General features: G+C 38.3%; 1 protein-coding gene and 1 pseudogene across 2 annotated transcripts in view; both read right to left on the minus strand.

The window, feature by feature from the left end:
• The window catches only part of KIZ (kizuna centrosomal protein), a 124959-nt gene that overhangs the window by 91428 nt on the left and 14427 nt on the right, over positions 1 to 19104 (minus strand). For both annotated transcript variants that reach the window (XM_066237974.1, XM_066237975.1), the window contains one exon: positions 7340 to 7432. In XM_066237974.1, the coding sequence (XP_066094071.1) occupies positions 7340 to 7432 (93 nt within the window). The remainder of the gene's footprint in view (positions 1 to 7339; positions 7433 to 19104) is intronic.
• LOC136308386 (L-lactate dehydrogenase A chain pseudogene) lies at positions 1849 to 5161 on the minus strand (annotated as a pseudogene).

Here is a 19104-nt window from a genome sequence, read left to right on the forward strand (position 1 = left end):
ATGAGGCCTGTCCCTGCCACTACAATTGGACAAAGACATCACAAAGAAAAACAACAACAACAACAAAACAACAAAACTACAGACCAATATTTCTTATGGAGATAGAAGTAAAGAAAATATCTTTTTTTGTATCCTTGGGTGGACACAAACCAACGTAAAAATTATTAGTGTAATACTAGCAAACCAAATTCAGCAACATAGAAAAGGGAAAATACACCAAGACCAAGTAGTATTTAGCCCAGGAATGCAAAGTTGGTTCAATATATAGAAATCAAGTAATGTAATATACTATATCAATAAAGGCAAAACTCCAAATGATTATCTCCATGGACATAAAAAAAATCACTAGACATAGTCCAATATGTGTTCATGATAAAAAAAAAAAAAAGACAACACTCAACTAGAAATAGAAGGGAACTCCTTCAACCTGATAAAGTACATCTATGGAAAAACCCCTAGCTAACATCATAGTCAATGGTGAAAGACTAAAAGCTTCCTTCATGACATCAGGATTAACATGAGAATGTCCACTCTTACCACTTTTATTTAACACTGTACTGTATAGGTTCTAGCCCCAGCAGGGCAATAAGAAAAAAAAAAAAGGCATCTAAGTTACAAAGGAAGAAGATAATATTTGCAGATGATATAATCTTGTATAAAGAAAAACCTAAGAATTACACAAGAAACAATTAGAATTAATACACATGTAGCAAGATTGCGGAATCTAGGATCAGTATACCAATACAAATAATGTATTTCTTCTACACATTAGCAGTAACAGTCTGAAACTGAAATTAGAAAAACAATTTCATTTTTTATTATAGCATCAAAAGAAACAAAATACATAACAATAAATTCAACAAAGAGGTTTAACACTTGTATGCTGAGAACAACAAAACATTTACAAAGACCTAAGTAAATGGAAAGACATTCTGTACTCAAGAAACATCAGACTTATATTTAGATAACAATACTCCCAAATTGACCTACATAATCAATGCAATCTCTATCAAGATCCCAGCTGGCATTTTTGCCGAAAACAGCAAGCTAAAATTTTTATGGAAATACAAAAACCCAGAATAGCCAAAACAATTTTCCAAAAAAGAACAAAGTTGGAGGACTCACACTTTCCAATATCAAAACTTACTGTAAAATTAGGGTAATTCTAGACTATACTGGCATAAGGATAAACATAAATCAATGAAATAGAACTGACAGTTGAGAAATAAGTCCATATATCTACAGTCAGTTGACATTTTTGGAGACATTATTTTTAGAGCAGTTTTAGGTTCAAGGCCAGAAGGAATTGGTTATTTCCCTTCCTCCTCATTTGAATGCTATTATTCAGCCATAAAAAAAGAATGAAATCTTGCCATTTGTGACATGAACAAACCTTGAGGGCATTATGCTAAATTTAATAAGTCAGACATGATCTCTCTTATATGTGGAATCTAAACAAACAAACAAACCCCAAAACTCAAGGTCATAGATACAAAGACTTGATTGGTGGTGGTAAGTGGTGGGGGTGGAGGGATGAAAGAAATGAATATACTATTAATTTTTTTTAGTTTAAATAAATTGAAGAAAAGTACTGGGAATTGGGAAAAGTGATAATAAGGCAAATGAATATAACTGAAAATAACTTATTAGTGAATAGACAGTAACTTTTAAAATCAGAAGTTCACTTTTGCTGAGGGAAAGGGGAGGGGATATACTTAAGGATACTTAAGGAGAGATTAGTAAATTTAGAATTAATGTATTAAAGTCTTAGTTAATAATTACTACCAGTTTTAAAGCAGGGAATCTTGATCATTTTCATATTTTAAAAATATATATTTATGTTACATCTCAAGTTTTATAAAATCCTGCAGACAGGATGTGTATGTAGCCTCTCAGGCTGATCACCTCATAAGCACTGTCAATCACCTGTCTGTGAACTTCTTCCCACTGTGCCTTATCTGCATCACTGCCTGATCAGGGTGCAGGTTCTTTAGGGAGACACCAGCGATGCTCTCTCCACTCCACACAGGTACACTAGAGTCTCCACGCTGCCCAAGGATCCACCCATGACGGCTGGGGTGAACTCCCAGCTTCTGCGCCATTACATAACAGAACTGAGCTGAATCCAGATTGCAACCACTTCTAATAACACGGTTTTTGGGAAAGCCGTTTATCTTCCAAGTCACACAGGTCAAGATGCCCACTGGACTGAAAACACTATGCAACTCACAGTTGGGGGGTGCATTTTACAACACTGGGACTGATAAATTTAAAGATGTTCATGTTACGCTGGACCAAACGAAGGTGACTTTCTCCCTCTTGTTGACATGCTCCAGCTGTGACAGTAACCAGCTTAGAGCCTGCAGTCACATCATAGTCCACTAGAGACAATGTTTGGTGTTCTAAGAAAAAGGCTGCCATGATAGAGATCCATCACCTCTCCCTTCAATTGTCTTACATGATGTCAACAAGAGCAAGTTCATCCGCCAAGACCTTTGTTAAGATACTGATAGCACAGCCATGCAAACAGCACCAATCCCTACAACTATAATCTTACCTGGAGGCTTTGCTCTTCCTCAAGAAGATTCACAATCGGCTGATCTTTGAAGTTGAAATATGGGACTTAGAACCAAAAGGAATAAGGAGTGCATGGCGAGTGGGCATAAGTGGTGTGTGGCATTGGATCAGAATTGGTGACCGCTGCTCTGGTACCCTAGAGAGACCATTTCACCATCTTCAAGTTTAGGTAAAAATGCAGCATCTAAATGAATAACAAATATTTCATAAAATGTGCCTAGGCTGTTTTTATATGACCAGAATTTCTCCAGACTTTTGAAGAGCATTTCACCCATATTGCCTTAGAAGGCAGTGTAGCATGATGGCTATTAACATGGATGCTGAAGCCACATGGTCTAGGTTTGAATTTTGAGTGCCTCACTATGTAGTCTTGGGCAAGTTAACTAACCTCTGAGCCTTCTTGTAAAATGAGGATAACGACAATATCTACTTCCAGGGTTGCTGAGAGTATTAAACGTATTGATGACTATAAACAACTTAATGAGGCACCTGACATAGAACAAGTTTGCAATGATCATTAACTATTATTACTATTCTTTAAAAAAAATTTTATTTATTCATTTCAGAGAGAAGAGGAAGAGAGAGAGAGAGAGAGAGAAAAGGGGCAAGGAGCAGGAAGCATCAACTTCCTCATGTGTCTTGACCAGGCAAGCCCAGGGTTTCACACTGGCGACCTCAGTACTCCAAGTCGAAGCTTCATCCACTGCGCCACCATAGGTCAGGCTATTGTTACTATTCTTATTAGAAGTGGGAGTAACAACCTGCACAACCACTCTCCACATGACCCTTGCAGAAAGTTGACAACAGTGGGACTAGAACTCCCCACCTAGCCTGTCACCTGTGGGGGAAGTCCCAGGCACTCCAGCCCTGCAGAGTACACTCTTCCAGGGAAGAAGGAAGATCACTTCTGCTTTTAGTAGACCCTATTTCACAACGTTGCAGTTCAAAGAAACTTCACAACCATATCCCAAACTTTATACTCTCATTGACAAATGCTATCTCCACCTCTCTTGGGTACATACATTTTGATGTGTTTTTATGTAGTCACTGACTATACAAAAAACTGAACAACTAGAAAAACATGCCTAGAGATCTACAGAATTAGACCTTACCTCAAAACAAAAAAATGACAATGTACAATAGAGGAGAAAGATTACTGAATTATAGTAAAAATTTTTGAGTCAAATGAGGACTTGAACATTATCTTTTGCTATCTATTAACAAAAATATTTTGTTAAGAAACTAATACTGAAAACAAGCTTAGAGAATGAACAGACCAATTCTTAGTTCACTTCAGAGAATACGTGACTCTGAAGAGTAGACATTGGGTCCACGAAAACACTGGATGCTGTATTAAAAAAACAGAGCTAAGGCCCTGGTCAGGAAGCTCAGTTGGTTAGAGAGCACTGTCCTGAAATACCATGGTTGCAGTTCGATCCTCGGTTAGGGTAACTATAACAAGCGACTAATGAATACACAACTAAGTGGAACAAATATTTCCCTCTTCCTCTCTCCCTTCCTCTCTGATCCCTCTAAAATCAATAAAAAACAAACAAACAAAACTGAGCTAAACCTTTACATTAAAAAACTACACAACTCCTACTTTATGACTTTTCTTACTTAGTAGAGCATCCAAGTTACTGCTTATGGTTGAAAGCTGCACAACTACTTTTTTTCTTTTTGTACTTTTCTGAAGCTGGAAATGGGGAGAGACAGTAAGACAGACTCCCGCATGCGCCCGACCGGGATCCACCCGGCACGCCCACCAGGGGCGACGCTCTGCCCACCAGGGGGCGATGCTCTGCCCCTCCGGGGCGTCGCTGTGCCGCGACCAGAGCCACTCTAGCGCCTGGGGCAGAGGCCAAGGAGCCATCCCCAGCGCCCGGGCCATCTTTGCTCCAATGGAGCCTTGGCTGCGGGAGGGGAAGAGAGAGACAGAGAGGAAGGAGGGGGAGGGGGTGGAGAAGCAAATGGGCGCTTCTCCTATGTGCCCTGGCCGGGAATTGAACCCAGGTCCCCCGCACGCCAGACCGACGCTCTACCGCTGAGCCAACCGGCCAGGGCCCACAACTACTTTTAAAAAGTATCTTTTTATAATTTTAAATAATCATTAAACTAATAGATCCTTTTCCCTTCATTAGTGCTTTCTACGTCAATGGCCACTCTCACTTCAAGCCCTTGGTTAACTCTTCCTATCGGCACTGACCCAGACCTCCGCAGTTCATCCTGCACAGCACCGCCAGCCTCATCCTCCAACCGCTGAGACTAGCTGCTTTGTTTTTCCTTCACCTGCACCCCAACCCCTAGCGTGCACATGCACGTGTGCACGTGTGCACACACATGCACATACACGCACATACACGCACATACAGGATTACAGGAGAAAAATCTCAATTCTCGAGCCTGGTACTAAGTTCCATGATGTACCTTTTCAAGCTCCTGTCTACCACTTACCTGCAAGGATGCTAGACTTTAGCCAGACTAGAAAACTACCCATTGGTCTTTCCTACTTCTACTCCTCACTCACATCTAACCCTGGAATGTCTATCACATCCCCATGACTGACATCCTGCCCATTCTTCATGCCAGCAACTCAAACATCACCTACTCTACCAAGCCGTGGCTTCCTCACCGCAGAGGAGTCACATGATCTCCTTGTGGCTCCTGTCTGCCCCATGTAACTGGCACACACCACCCACTATCCCATGTCTTAGAAAGAATGGCACTTTATGGGAAGCAGCTCAAGGGCAAGTGTTGTGGCAGTGTTAGAAGAGCCTACTGTGGCCTCTCAAACAGAACATTTGCTCAACAACTAATTATTGACTTTATCCAGTGAAGCTGTGCTGTGCTTTAGGCTGGACCTCAGAGACCAACAACTCTGGGCACAGACTAATTCATATGACTACCTAAACAAGAGGAGCAAAGGTTTCCACCGAAAAATAAAATATAACATATCATAAGGAATTGTCCTGGAATTAGTATTAGTTACTAAGGATGAACTAATTTGTGATTTTGTTCAAATGTACTTACTTTTTAATTGATGGCACATCAATGGGAAAAGGAAAAAGGCAAGATATAAATTTCTCAAAATGTTACCTAACTGATTCTTACATATAGTCAACAAAGCTTTTAAGAAGACACTTTTCAGTATAATGAAAAAACTTCTAATTATTATTATATGTAATGTTTTAAGGAGTTGTTAGCAGTGCATCTCTGCCCTAAATTTAAATATGATGTAAAAGAAGACTGCATAACTATATATAATACAGGAAGCAGTAGTGCAAAAAGGAAAAAAAAGTTTCCCGCTGTACTTAAGTACCACTGACACTGCTGACCAAGAATGTGTCTACCAGGAATAGCACAGAAAGAACAAACCAATTTATAGATGAAAACACATCAATTATTTCGTGACCAAATGTTAAACACAGAACCTGCCTGAATGGTTTGTATGGCTATCACATCGCACCACATTCGGCACACTTCTACTGGCACAGAAATCAGTTATCATTAGAGGCCTTTTAAAATAGGTCAAGGTTGCTGAGGCTTGATGTTTTATATCCTACAGTTTAAAGAATGCTCTAAATTCTAGGTTTTTTAACTTTTTAATCTTTGGGAAGGAAAACTAAAACTTCCTATAAACTTAGATTAATGCCTGCTAATGCACGGAAATAAAAAGAGAAACTAAAACCTTCCTCCTACTATAAAAACAAAATAGTGTGGCCTCTGTTTCTTTTCTGATAAGAGTCTTAAATACCAAACAGTTAACTGCATAATAACATTCATTGGCAGCCAGGCAGCCTGCTTAGCAGATATATAAAGCAGGTAAAAGGAGAAAAAGTTAATTTCTTGGCTGAATGATTCCATCGGTAGCTATAGGGCAAACCTGAAAGTCTTTTAGTAAAGTAGCAGTTGATTCTTCTATCAATCTGTAGCACACATACTCTTCCAAGGAAAGCATTAAATATGAAAATCATATCCCGTTATCATCTGTTTCCAGCTTTCAGCCCAGTAAGCTTTCCTTAATGAATGCTGCAGCCTAAGGAACAAGCACGCTGTTGGCTTTTCTGAATAATGGAGTGATGCTACCATTTTTGCTTATTACAATATCGACTGGCTGAGGGGGTTTCACACATAGTCACAAGTGACTACTCTTGCCAGCATGCTCCAAGTTATTACAAGATGTTTTTAGACATTTCATCTAAAAGAGCTTTACTGCTTTTAGTGAAGAAAACATCTATGGTCTTGAACAGAATCATTTATATGGAGATAGGCGGGAGGATTAGAAGCCTGCATTATGGCAGATACATAGCAGAATTTATTTAAGTATTCCTTTCCAGTCTTTTTGTCTGTTGCTTAGATATGCAATCCTTTCTTTCCACTTTATCTGTGAAAAGGTTAAAATGTACAAAATTATATATACAATAAAAGAAGCAAAATGCTACATTTTGTTTACTTTTCATTTAAAATGTTTCTGGAACTATGAAAAAGCAGCTACAAGGCTATTTAGAAAACACAATTTCACCTACTAACAACACTGAGTTTTTCTTCGGAAAATATCTCTTTTGTACCCACAGTGACTGCCTTTCAGCAAATGTAATTGAATTAGACATTAAGGCAATACTCTATAACCAGACGTTTTTAGGTAATTATTTAAGGTTTAGTAAAAAATATCTGTCATAAGATGATTTTAAAAAACAATATCTTAAAAGGTGAACACTCCAAAAATCCTGTTAACAGAAAGTTTATCCTTTTAATTTATTACCTTTTCTCTGTCTTCATTTTTCAGTTCACCATTCACTCCCAGGCTATCTTTTAAGAGTAGCTGCATCTTCTTAATTTGAGTCTCATATTCAATCTAAATATAAACAAAGTTTGATTTTCTGGTGAACATTATTACAATTAGCATCTCTACATTTTTCACTCATTACAGAATAAAAGAAACAGTGAAGTAGAAAGTAAAGCTGATATTGCTGAGAAATTCAACTTATCTCAAAAAACAGTTTCAGAAGTAGCATATACAAAAAAGGTACATTCTATAGTGTTATACATTGTTAAATTAAATAATATTTGATGGGCTTTTACTTAGTCTTTCATCAATTTAGAAAATGAAATCTTGATATACTATCATAAAAATCCAGTTACTTAATTATGAAAGTAATATATCAGATAGTGTTTTCTCTGAAAAGTTTTGTCCTAAACAAAGGAACTCAACCTTATTGACTTCTTATCTGTATGGTATCTACATAATATCATAGTCCTACTAGTAACAGCAACAAAGTAAATGATCTGTCTGATCATCAACTTAACACAAATTCTATGCTCTATGAATAAAAGTACACAGTAGACATCGGTGACCAGCACCACAGGACTCAAGTTTGCTCTGGTTCAATAACTGCATAAAGATGTCTGCATTGTTGTTGTCACACTATAATTGATGAAGGTGATTCCATCACAAAATGACTTTTTCTTAAAAAGAAGACATAAAAAGCACTTTAATTCAACATTTAGTAATTAAAGTCTAAAAATGTCACTGAATGTCGTCCACCGCAGGTAAGTATCAGAGCATTTTCTAAATTAATCAGTGATGCACTGCAATTAGAAACAAACTACTGAAATAATCAAATTAGAAAACTGCTTCCTTAGTTCTCAGCCTGAACATAAAATAGGCCTGAGTTTTGTTTCAACACACAAAAAATAAACAGATAATAATAAACAAATTGACTTATTTCCTTCAAAATATTTTAAAAGGTACTTTATGGTGCCCTACTTTTAATAATAAACAGGAATTTTTGTTTTCTCTACCAGAATGTTATTAACATGATATATAGCAGTAATGCAGTAATGATTTAAATAGATACTAGATTAAATAAAAGTTCTATTAGGCCAGAACAAACAATAAAATGAATCAAAAAATAAAGAAATGGGCATTTTATATCTCCCTCATCTATATCTACTCCTTTGAACTCAGAGATTTTTAATTTTTAACCCCAAGAACTTTCAACAGGCACACTTTCCAGATTCCAAGGCAAAGTATCTTTAAAAAGGGATGAGGGATGGATTACAAAATAAATAGAGGTTAAATAATCAGAGGTTAAGCAAAAATTTTTTGTTCCTGTGACTTCAAATGTTTTCTTTTGCTCTTTGAAATCAATTGCAAGCATGCAATGGGAACGGCACCTGATTTCCTCATTATGGGAGCACTTCAGAGTCACACTTCCAAAGACAGAACACATTCTCTTGGAAACACCGAGTATCATTCAATTCATTTTGCTGAAGTAAAAAATTATAACCACATTAGGGCTTCTTCAGGATCAGTAAGGAAAGAGTCTTTGAGTCCAATTTAAATGTTTTCAATGCACCTGCAGAATTTACTGAACCATAGGTACTCTCCTAAATTAATGATTCAAATAAAAATTGTACAATATACTTGAAATAAAAAAAGTTACTACGACAAATTAGTAACTGATATAAACTGTAACCTTTTATCACCTACAATTATGGACTTCCACCTAAAACTATTCTGTTCTCTTTCTTTGCCTTTTTTTTTTGATACATGGTTATTATCCATCAAATCTATACACTAAACACTAAAGAGCAGGTGTTTTAAACCATGCTCTGAAGAGGCCATAAGGCCCCCTAGTTTCACTTTCTCTTTTATCTGCATTTAAACAAAAAGTTCTACTATGTTTAAAAGTTCTTTTAAGTTTGGAAAACACTGTATAGATGAATCTTTCCAAGATTTTCCCAACTAAAAACAGAGAAAAGGGAATTCTTGTGCACTGCTGGTGGGAATGCAGACTGATGCACCCACTGTCAAAACAGTTATAGAGTTTCCTCAAAAAAATAAAAAATGGAACTACCTTTTGACCTAGCAATTCCACTTCTGGGAATAAATCCTAAGAAACCCAAAACATTAATTTGAAAAAATATATGCATGCCTATATTCACTGTAGCATTATTTACAATAGCCACCATCTGGAAGCAGCCCAAGTGCCCATCAGTAGGTGACTGGATAAAAAGCTGTGGTACATTACACAATGGAATATTACTCAGCCATAAAAAAGGAAATCGTACCTTTTGAGACAGCATGGATGTGCTTAGTGAAATAAACCAGTCAAAGAAAGACAAATACTGTACCATATAATCTTACTTATATGTGGAATCTAATGAACAAATAAAATGACCAAATAAAAACAGAAGCATAGCTACACGGAAGAGATTGGCCACTGTCAGAGGGGAAGGATTTTGGGGGACTGGATGAAATAAGGTGAAGGCATTAACCAAAGAACAACATAACACATAGACACAGGCAACAGTGTGGTGATAGCCAGAGGGAAGGGGGGCGGGGATAGATGGAGTGGGCAAAGGGGGATAAATGGGGATGGAAAGAGACTTGGCTTGGGGCGATGGGGGTATATGCAGTGCGCAGATGATGTTTTGCTGAGTTGTACACTTGAAACCTGTATGCTCTTATGATCCAATGTCACCCCAATAAATTCAATTTAAAAATATACATATATATATATCAAAAATAGCATTAAAAAACCCCCACCAGAGCATGTGCCTTAAATGCATCTATTTTTCCAACCATCAATCTTTCATTATTTTATTACCTATTTCCTCTCTGATCAGGTCTCATGTTTCTACTATTTCCACAATACAGCTGGGCTACTGCATCCTTTCTCTCTGGTGCAGACTCTGCTCCCTGTTCTTTCCCTGCCATGTGGCCTAGGTCCCTCACAGTCAGATCTGCTGCTCCACGGGTCAAACTCCCTGGACCCCAGAGTATCTGCTGGTCCAGAGCTTCACTAAGGCTGATCCCCATACCCCCTAACTTCCCTAGGGGGAATCTGTTTTAATAAACCCAAGATCATTGAATTTACCCTTCAGCTAACTTGTTCTGATACTATATTGCTTCACAGCCCTGGGCTTGATGCTGCTAAATTTAGGAGGATCTTTCTATTCACTTCTTTACTCTGTACAAACAATTTACTTGTGTTCAACTAATGAAATCTGTTGACAATGATCAGCAGTCATGGGAAGGGAAGATGAAGGTTCTGGCAGATTGTTCAGGTCCCTGGGATATCTTTCCATTCTTATAACATCTCCCATTTTCTTTTATGTTTCTTTCTTTTCTTCTATATTCTCACTCACATGCTTTCAATTTCCCTTTGTCATAGTACTACTTCATAGAGTGCCACCATTACCTTTTGTCTCAAAGTCTTCCTTTTTTTTTTTCATTGGTCTTTGGGATTATACAGTTACAAAACTGTATATATATTTAAGATCAGCGGGGCCTGACCTCCTCATATCAGAGTTGAAGAACAGGTACAGAGAGTTAAATAAATTGTCTGACTGGACTTTCAGGTGAATATGAAAGATGGGACTAAGATTAACTATCTTTTGCTTTTTTTTCTCCTAATTTTCCTAGGCCTTCTCTTAGATGCTGAGCCAAAAGATATGAAGGTACATTTATTTATTCAACTAGATAATATTAATATGCAAGACACTTTGGTTGATAAAAAACGGGATCTCCTATACTCTATCCTCCAGGAAGCTGAAGTTCATCTTCTGCCCACAGTGGCTGTCACAGTGCTTAGCAGGAATTGAATGAGAAATCAAATTTTTTTCCTCAAATTGTATTCCCTATAGGCACAAATAACCTAAAGACTGAATTTTCAACAAGAATCACATCTTTAAATAATGATATTATACTATATCTTCAGAATGCCTTTGCTATTAAATACTAATGTCCCTGGAAGGTATAACACAGGGTACAATCAATACCACATTAATTCTTAGATAGCTGTTCATGGTCTGTAAAAGAATAAGACAAAAACATGGAAGAATTTTTAATCGGGGCAGAGGCAGATTTAAGGGTGGACGCATCGGGCACGTGCCCTGGGCCCCGACTTCTAAAAGGCCCCACAAAACCCCAACTTTACGTTTTTTTCTAATGGCACCAAGTTTGCTTTCATATGTGCAATTTTAAAATTAATAGTACATAATATTTTTAATTTACTTAAAAATATGGTTAACATATATTTTTATTTTCCCTGTCTCTCTCTTTTTTTTAAGGGGCCCAGTATTTTCTTCTGCACCCAGGGCCTCAAAGGACCTTAATCTGCCTCTGATGGGGGGCTATCTCGATGCTTATTATGTGCCACTTTCTGGGTCAGATACTCAGTAGTAAAATAATGATGAGGAGCTTGTAGGGAGGTGGAAAATAGACCTGTAATCAATTATACTACCATAAAGGTAGTGCTTACTGAGATCACTATGACACAGATCTAAGGGAGAATAGAGGGAAAGAGGCCTTCCAGTTGAAGAATATAAGAGATAATGTGATACTTTCAAGGAAATGCAAATTGCGCAACATGTTTAAAATTCTGTGGGTACGTGTGAGTGAGTGGATGAGTGCGTGTAAAAGAGAGCACACACATATGTGGGAGACAGAGATATAGAGAGTGGGAAGACACAGGGTGGAAGAGAAGGAAAGAGATGGAGATATGGAGGAGACAGAAATGGAAGGTCAGTGGAGGTGGGAAAAGATATAGACAGGAATAGAGGAGATGGCAGAGACAGGAAGAACTGGGGGTGGAGAGAGAAGGTTGAGGACAGCAATGCATATGTCTGCATTTGAGTGAGAGAGCATGCACGCGTGCTCGTGTGTGTTTGTGTGTGTGTGTGTTTCTTGGGAGGTTGAAGCTGGGTTGATATGCAGGCAGAGACCAGCCTCTGGGCTTGGTCTTGAAAAGGCTGAGCAATGAATGATCTTAGGCAAAGGAGAGAAATAACCAGGTGATGACGTCTTTCCTTGGGGACTCTCCCTGAGCACCCTGACATGTCAACCCCATGCCTGGCACTTGAATGTGGGAGGCTAAAGCAGATGCTGGCAATGCTCCATGCAGGCCCCAGGGACCCTTTTGAGCTGGCAATGCTCTAAAGTTCCAGAATCCCTGTCTCTGTGCCTAAGGTTCCTCAAAACCTGGGGAGGCTGCTCTGCCCACAGGAGCAGATAGTTAATTCTCCATAACCTGGTTCTCCTTCCCCATCAGTCCTCAATCAATGACACCTGGAAGCCAGAGTGTGCATATCCCAAAAGCCCTGAACCATTTGCCAGAGTTTCCCTGAGGTCTTAAGGTCTAGGAGCGAACTGTGGTAGTTGGCTTAATAATGTACCCTGTTCATTACCCGTGCTGCTCTGCCTCACTTCCCCACCTACCACTGATACTCTTTGCACTTCCCAAATTATCCACTTACACTTGAATGCCTGTCTCAGAGTAGACACTGGGGTGAACCCAATCTCAGACAAGGAAGGCCAAAGGGCACCAACGGAAAACTGTTCTAAGGACCAACTTGGGTCCTTCTATAAAAGTTGCTATTGCAGGGAGCAGGGGGACAGGAAAGGGGAGAAAGACAGAAAAACACCCCAAAACACTAATTTACAGCATTACTAATACTACTATTTACATTCTTGAACAGAATTTATTCAGCCTCTTTATCCATCTGACATGTGGCAATATAATCACAACATTTTACTTTCAAAACTACATAACAACGGAAATGGCGCCGTGAGCAGCGCGTCCGACAGCTCTCCCCTAAATCACAACAAATTTATCAACTAGAAACAGAAAAATTTATCCTCGGAGCATTCCGGAGTTCCACACAAACTGATAGCGAAAGGACTGTTATCACTTGAATCTGAGAGACGAGGGTGTGGAGGAATCTTCCGCAGGGACGTTCATTCAAGCCGCGAGGAAGTGCGCCTGTGGTGAGTCAGCCCAGACTCGGGAGCCGCGAGCCGCCGCGAGCTAACGTTCCCAGCGGCCCGCACACAGCGAGTGAGAGTCGCCAGCCACCGGTGTCCGGAGCGCCCCATTCGCGCGCGTGCCCTGGGCATTCCACACGCCCAGAGCGCCCTACTGGCCCGCACACCCAGGGTGCTCCATTATCCTGCGCCTGGTGCGATCCAGCCGCCAGCGGCAGGGCGAGCGGGAGAGGCTTGGGAGATTCTCTCCGTGGGCGGGGCACCTCACCCAGCCTTTCAAGCTAACAATCAAGCGTTGGGGGAGGGGCGCGCGCAGGCAGCCTAAAATACCTTCGGGAGCACAGCTGCGACCCAATCACTGAAATTAGCTTAACCCATGAAATCTGCGCACCCTCGGTTCTAATTGATAAGATCTCTCTCAGTTCAGCGATCCAAGACAAGAGGCGTGATATTTTTTAGTGCCTCTCGCTAAAGGGGCGGGGGCAACTTCTGATTGATAGAGCCTCCATATTCAGGGATAAATGCTAACATGAAGGACTTGGCAGATAATAAGATCTATACTACACTAGTCGCAAGCAGAGACTAGTGCCTCTTCTTCCCTGCAAAAACAGGCTACAAAGTGTGGAAAGCCTGGGTTGAGAGGTCCAACTAAATGATAGGCGCTGAACAGTCACCTTGACAACAATTGACTCCCACCCCCGCCTGATTAAACTGGAGGCCCTGACTGTCAGAGCCTTTCCCAAAGCCTTGCACTGAGTGGGGATAGAGTGGGGATTTCCCAGCTCTTTGAGCCTCTTACTCCCCAGGCAGAAGCAGTTGCAGCCTTATAGCTGGATCACCAGGCTGCTAATTCAGAAAGGGGGGACTAGGAGAGAGAATCCAGGAAAGCAAACTCTCTCATCGTTGGACCCTGCAAACGCCAACAAGCCTTGACTATCAGCAAGACTAAAGCCAATTATATGACACTGCCATAGAATCCCATCAACTGCAAATCCCTACCTAAGTGTGACACAGGGGCAGAGCCTGGGGTACAGTCACCGACCAGGAAGAGGGAGAGAAAAGAAAAAGGAAGAAGTTAACCTCTCAAAATCAAGAAAAATCCACAGACTTTACAACTTGATCCACTAATTTTTTTTGTTGTTGTTGTTTGTTTCTTCTATCTTATTGCCTTTATTTCCTCCACATCGGTCCTTCTATTCTCTGCCCATCTTATGCTTCCCCTTTCTTGAACTACACTACCCATGAGTGTTGCATTTTATTTCTCTTCTTCATCCTCACCCTCCTTTAAGGTTATACTCCAAAACACTTAACTCTCACTCTCTCCTCTTTTGTTTTTTTTTTTTTGTCTTGCTTTATTTTGTTTTTTTCTCTTCCTATTTTATTTCTTCCTTCGTTTTTCTCTTTTTCTTATTTTTTCCTTTCTATTCGTTTTTTCTTTTCTCATTTTACTTTCCTCCCATATAATCCTCAATCACGAACAAATTAGTTAATTTGGGACTCAAGGCTTCTTTTTGGCTTTATTTCTCTTTTTTGCTTTTGTTTTTATTTTTTTTCTTGTTTGTTTATTTTTGTGGCATTTTGGGTCCTCCCAACCCAAGGTCTCCATTGTATTTAATCTTCGCTCCACTTAATACAACAGATTTTTACTTATTATTTTTATTTTTTTCTTCTTTATTATTCTTTTTTGTTCCTTTTTTCTGGTTCCCTCTTATCCCTCTCATTATTTCTCTTAGTTGACCATCACTTACAAGCAAATCATCTTATGCTTGTCTAAGATTTTCTTCTTTTTTTTTTTTTTTTTTTTTTTTTTGCATTTAGTAGGTCCCTACTCCCTTTTTTTGCCCCTTGAACTCTTCACCCCAAATCAGGCCCTCCATTATAGGCACGATATTTCCCTGAGGAGGGAAGAGGAGGGAAAGAGAAGAAAGAAAAAAGGGGGAAATAATAAATTATTACTGTTTTTTTTGTGGGGTGTTTTACTTTTTTTTTCTTTTTTTTTTTATTTTTCTTTTTTTTACTTTTTACTCATTATTAATTCTAATTAGTGCTATCAACAAGACCACCCTCAGATGCCGATAAGAAAGAGGAAATCGAATATTATGGATACAAAAGAAAGAGAGGTAACACAAATAGATGTGGAAAAATCTATGGAGAAAAGACTTAACATATTGGAAGCCTTGGAGCTAAATGACAGAGAATTTAAAATAGAAATCTTAAAAATACTCAGAGATATACAAGAAAACACAGAAAGGCAATATAGGGAGATCAGAAAACAACTCAATGAACACAAAGAATATATTACCAAGGAAATTGAAACTATAAAAACAAATCAAACAGAAATGAAAAACTCAATTCACGAGCTGAAAAACGAGGTAACAAGCTTAGCTAACAGAACAGCCCAGATTGAAGATAGGATTAGTGAAATAGAAGACAAACAACTTGAGGCACAACAGAGAGAAGAAGAAAGAGACTCAAAAATAATAAAAAACGAGAAAGCCCTACAGGAATTGTCTGACTCCATCAGAAAGAATAACATAAGAATAATAGGTATATCAGAGGGAGAAGAGAAAGAAAATGGAATGGAGAATATACTCAAACAAATAATAGACGAGAACTTCCCAAGCCTGTGGAAAGAACTAAAGCCTCAAATTCAAGAAGCAAACAGAACACCGAGTTTTCTTAACCCCAACAAACTCACTCCAAGGCACATCATAATAAAGATGACACAAACCAATGACAAAGAAAAAATTCTCAAGGCAGCCAGGGAAAAGAAGAGTACAACATATAAAGGAAGGCCTATTAGATTATCATCAGATTTCTCAGCAGAAACTCTACAAGCTAGAAGAGAGTGGACCCCAATATTTAAAGCCCTGAAAGAGAGGAACTTTCAGCCAAGAATACTATACCCATCAAAGCTATCCTTCAAGTATGAAAGAGATATAAAAACATTCACAAATACAGAAAAGATGAGAGAATTTATCAACAGAAAGCCCCCACTCCAGGAAATATTAAACGGGGTTTTCCAACCAGATTCAAAGAACAAAAGAAAACAACACCACAAGTAACAGCTCCAATAAAACCAAACTTAAACACAATAAAAACCAAGAACACAATAAAACCAAACTTAAACTGTGACAACAAAGGAAAAAAAGGGGGGAGAGGATGGAGATTAACAGTAGCAAAGGACGATGAACTGCAGAAATACTTATAAGATAGGGTACTACAATGAATATGGTAGGTACCCTTTTCATTACTTAATGGTAACCACCCTTGAAAAAACCACCACAAAAACACTTGACTTAAAAAAGGTAGCAACAGAGGAAAGAAGTATGGAACACAAACAAACAAAAACAAATGATAGAAAAACAAAAGAGAAGAATCAAACTAGATACAAAACTAACAGAAAGCAATTTATAAAATGGCAGTAGGGAACCCACAAGTGTCAATAATTACACTAAATGTAAATGGATTAAACTTACCAATAAAAAAAAAACTACATAACAGATTGATATCCTTAAAAAGCTCCAGTTTCCCCTCCTTAGGCAACTGGAGAAATTCTATCTATGTTCATGATAGTGTGGGTGCTCTGTGTGTGAACATATTGTGAATTCATGCCATAACTGCTAACTTAGTTCTTGACTTAATTTGCACCATCCTTTAGACTACATTGTACAGCTCAATCTGAACTTCATCCTGGCAAAAACAAAGTTGCAGGCACAACAGTTAAAGTATCAGGATACAAATAAATATCCAAAAATCAGCTGCATTTTATACACCAATAATGAACTATCATAAAGAGAAACTCAGAAAACAATCCCATTTTCAATTGTTTCCAAAAGAATAAAATACCTAGTAATAAATTTAACCAAGACCAGTAATTGGAAAATTATAAGACACTGAAGGAAGATACAAATAAGTTGAAATGCGTACCATGTTCATGGATAGGAATAATTAACATCATTAAAATGTCCACACTACTCAAAGCAATCTGTAGATTCAACACAACTCCTATCAAGATACCAATAATGTATTTTATAGAAGTAGAACAAATACTCAAAAACTTATATGGAACCACAAGAGACCCTGAAGAGCCAGAGCAATCTTGAAAAAAACAGAACAAATTTGGAGAAATCATGCTACTAGATATCAAACTACATATATTACAAGTTCACAGTAATCAACACAGCATGGTAATGGCATAAAAACAGACATACTGAGCAATGGAACAGAACAGAGAGCCAGAAATAAAAACATGCCTTTACAGTCAATAATATCTGACAAAGGAGGCAAAAACATACAATGAGGTAAAAATAGCCTATTCAATAAGTGGTGTTAGGAAAATTGAAGATACATGTAAATAAATAAAACTAGACCACTTTCTTACACCATACACAAGATAAACTCAAAAAGGATTAAAGACTTAAATGTTAGACTAAAAGTCATAAAATCCTAAAAGAAGTCATAGGCAATAAATCTCAGACATTACTCATAGCAATATTTTTTTCAGATATATCACCTCAGGCAAGGGAAACAAAGGAAAAAAAACAAATGGGACTACATCAAACCATGTTTTTTCACAGCAAAGGAAATCATCAACAAAATGAAAAGACAACCCATCGAATGAGAGCACATATTCATTGATACTGTATATCTGATAAGGCTTTAATATACAAAATTCATAAGGAACTTATAAAACTCAACACCAAAAAAAACCCAATTAAAAAATAGGAAAAAGATATACAGAGGGCCAACAGACATATGAAAAGATGTTCAATGTTACTAAACAGCAGAGAAATGCAAATTAAAACCACAATGACCTATCATCTCGTACCTTTCAGAATGGCTATCATCAATAAGTTCACAGACAACAAGTGCAGAAAGGGAACTCTCCTGCATTGTTGGTGGGAATGCAGCTACTGTGGAAAGCAGTATGGAGTTACCTCAAAAAATTAAAAACAGAACTGCTTTATGACCCAGTGATTCCTCTTCTGTAGATATATAAAAAACACCCAAAACACTAATTTAAAAGAATATATGCACCCCCATGTTCACTGCAGCATTATTTACAAAGGCCAAGACCTGGAAGCAGCCCAGATCTTCAGTGGATGAGTAAATAAAAAAGCTGTGGTACATATACACAGTGGAATACTACTCGGCCACTAAAAGGAAATCTTACTTTTGCAACAGCATGAATGGACCTGGAGAGTACTGTGCTAAGTGAAATAAACCAGTCAGAGAAATACAAGTACCATATGATTTCACTTATATATATGTGGAATCAAATGAACGAAATAAACTAACAAACAAAATAGAAACAGACTCAGATACAGAGAACAGACTGGCGTCTATCAGAAGGGGAAAAGGTTGGTGGCTGGGTAAATAAAGTGAAGGAATTAAGCAAAGAAAAGGAAGTTCATAGACACAGACAGCAGTGTGGAGGAGGTAAAAGGTGCTAAGGGAGATAAACGGCAATGGAAGGAGACCTGACTTGGGTGATGAATGCATAGTGCAGTGGACAGACGATGTGCTGTGGAATGGCGCACCAGAAATCTATGTAATTTTATTAACAGTGTCACCCCAATAAGTTCAGTTTTAAAAAGTAAGATGCGCTAGCCAGAGAGGTTGTTTGTTTGGAACATCTTCCTGATATGCAAAAGTTGCTGGTTTGATTCTTGGTCAGGGCACATTCAGAAAGTGATTGATGTTTCTCTCTCTGTCTCTTCCTCTTTCTCTAAAACCAATAAATTTTTTTTAAA

Source organism: Saccopteryx bilineata, chromosome 6 (genome assembly GCF_036850765.1).
Source record: "Saccopteryx bilineata isolate mSacBil1 chromosome 6, mSacBil1_pri_phased_curated, whole genome shotgun sequence".
NCBI lineage: Eukaryota > Metazoa > Chordata > Mammalia > Chiroptera > Emballonuridae > Saccopteryx > Saccopteryx bilineata.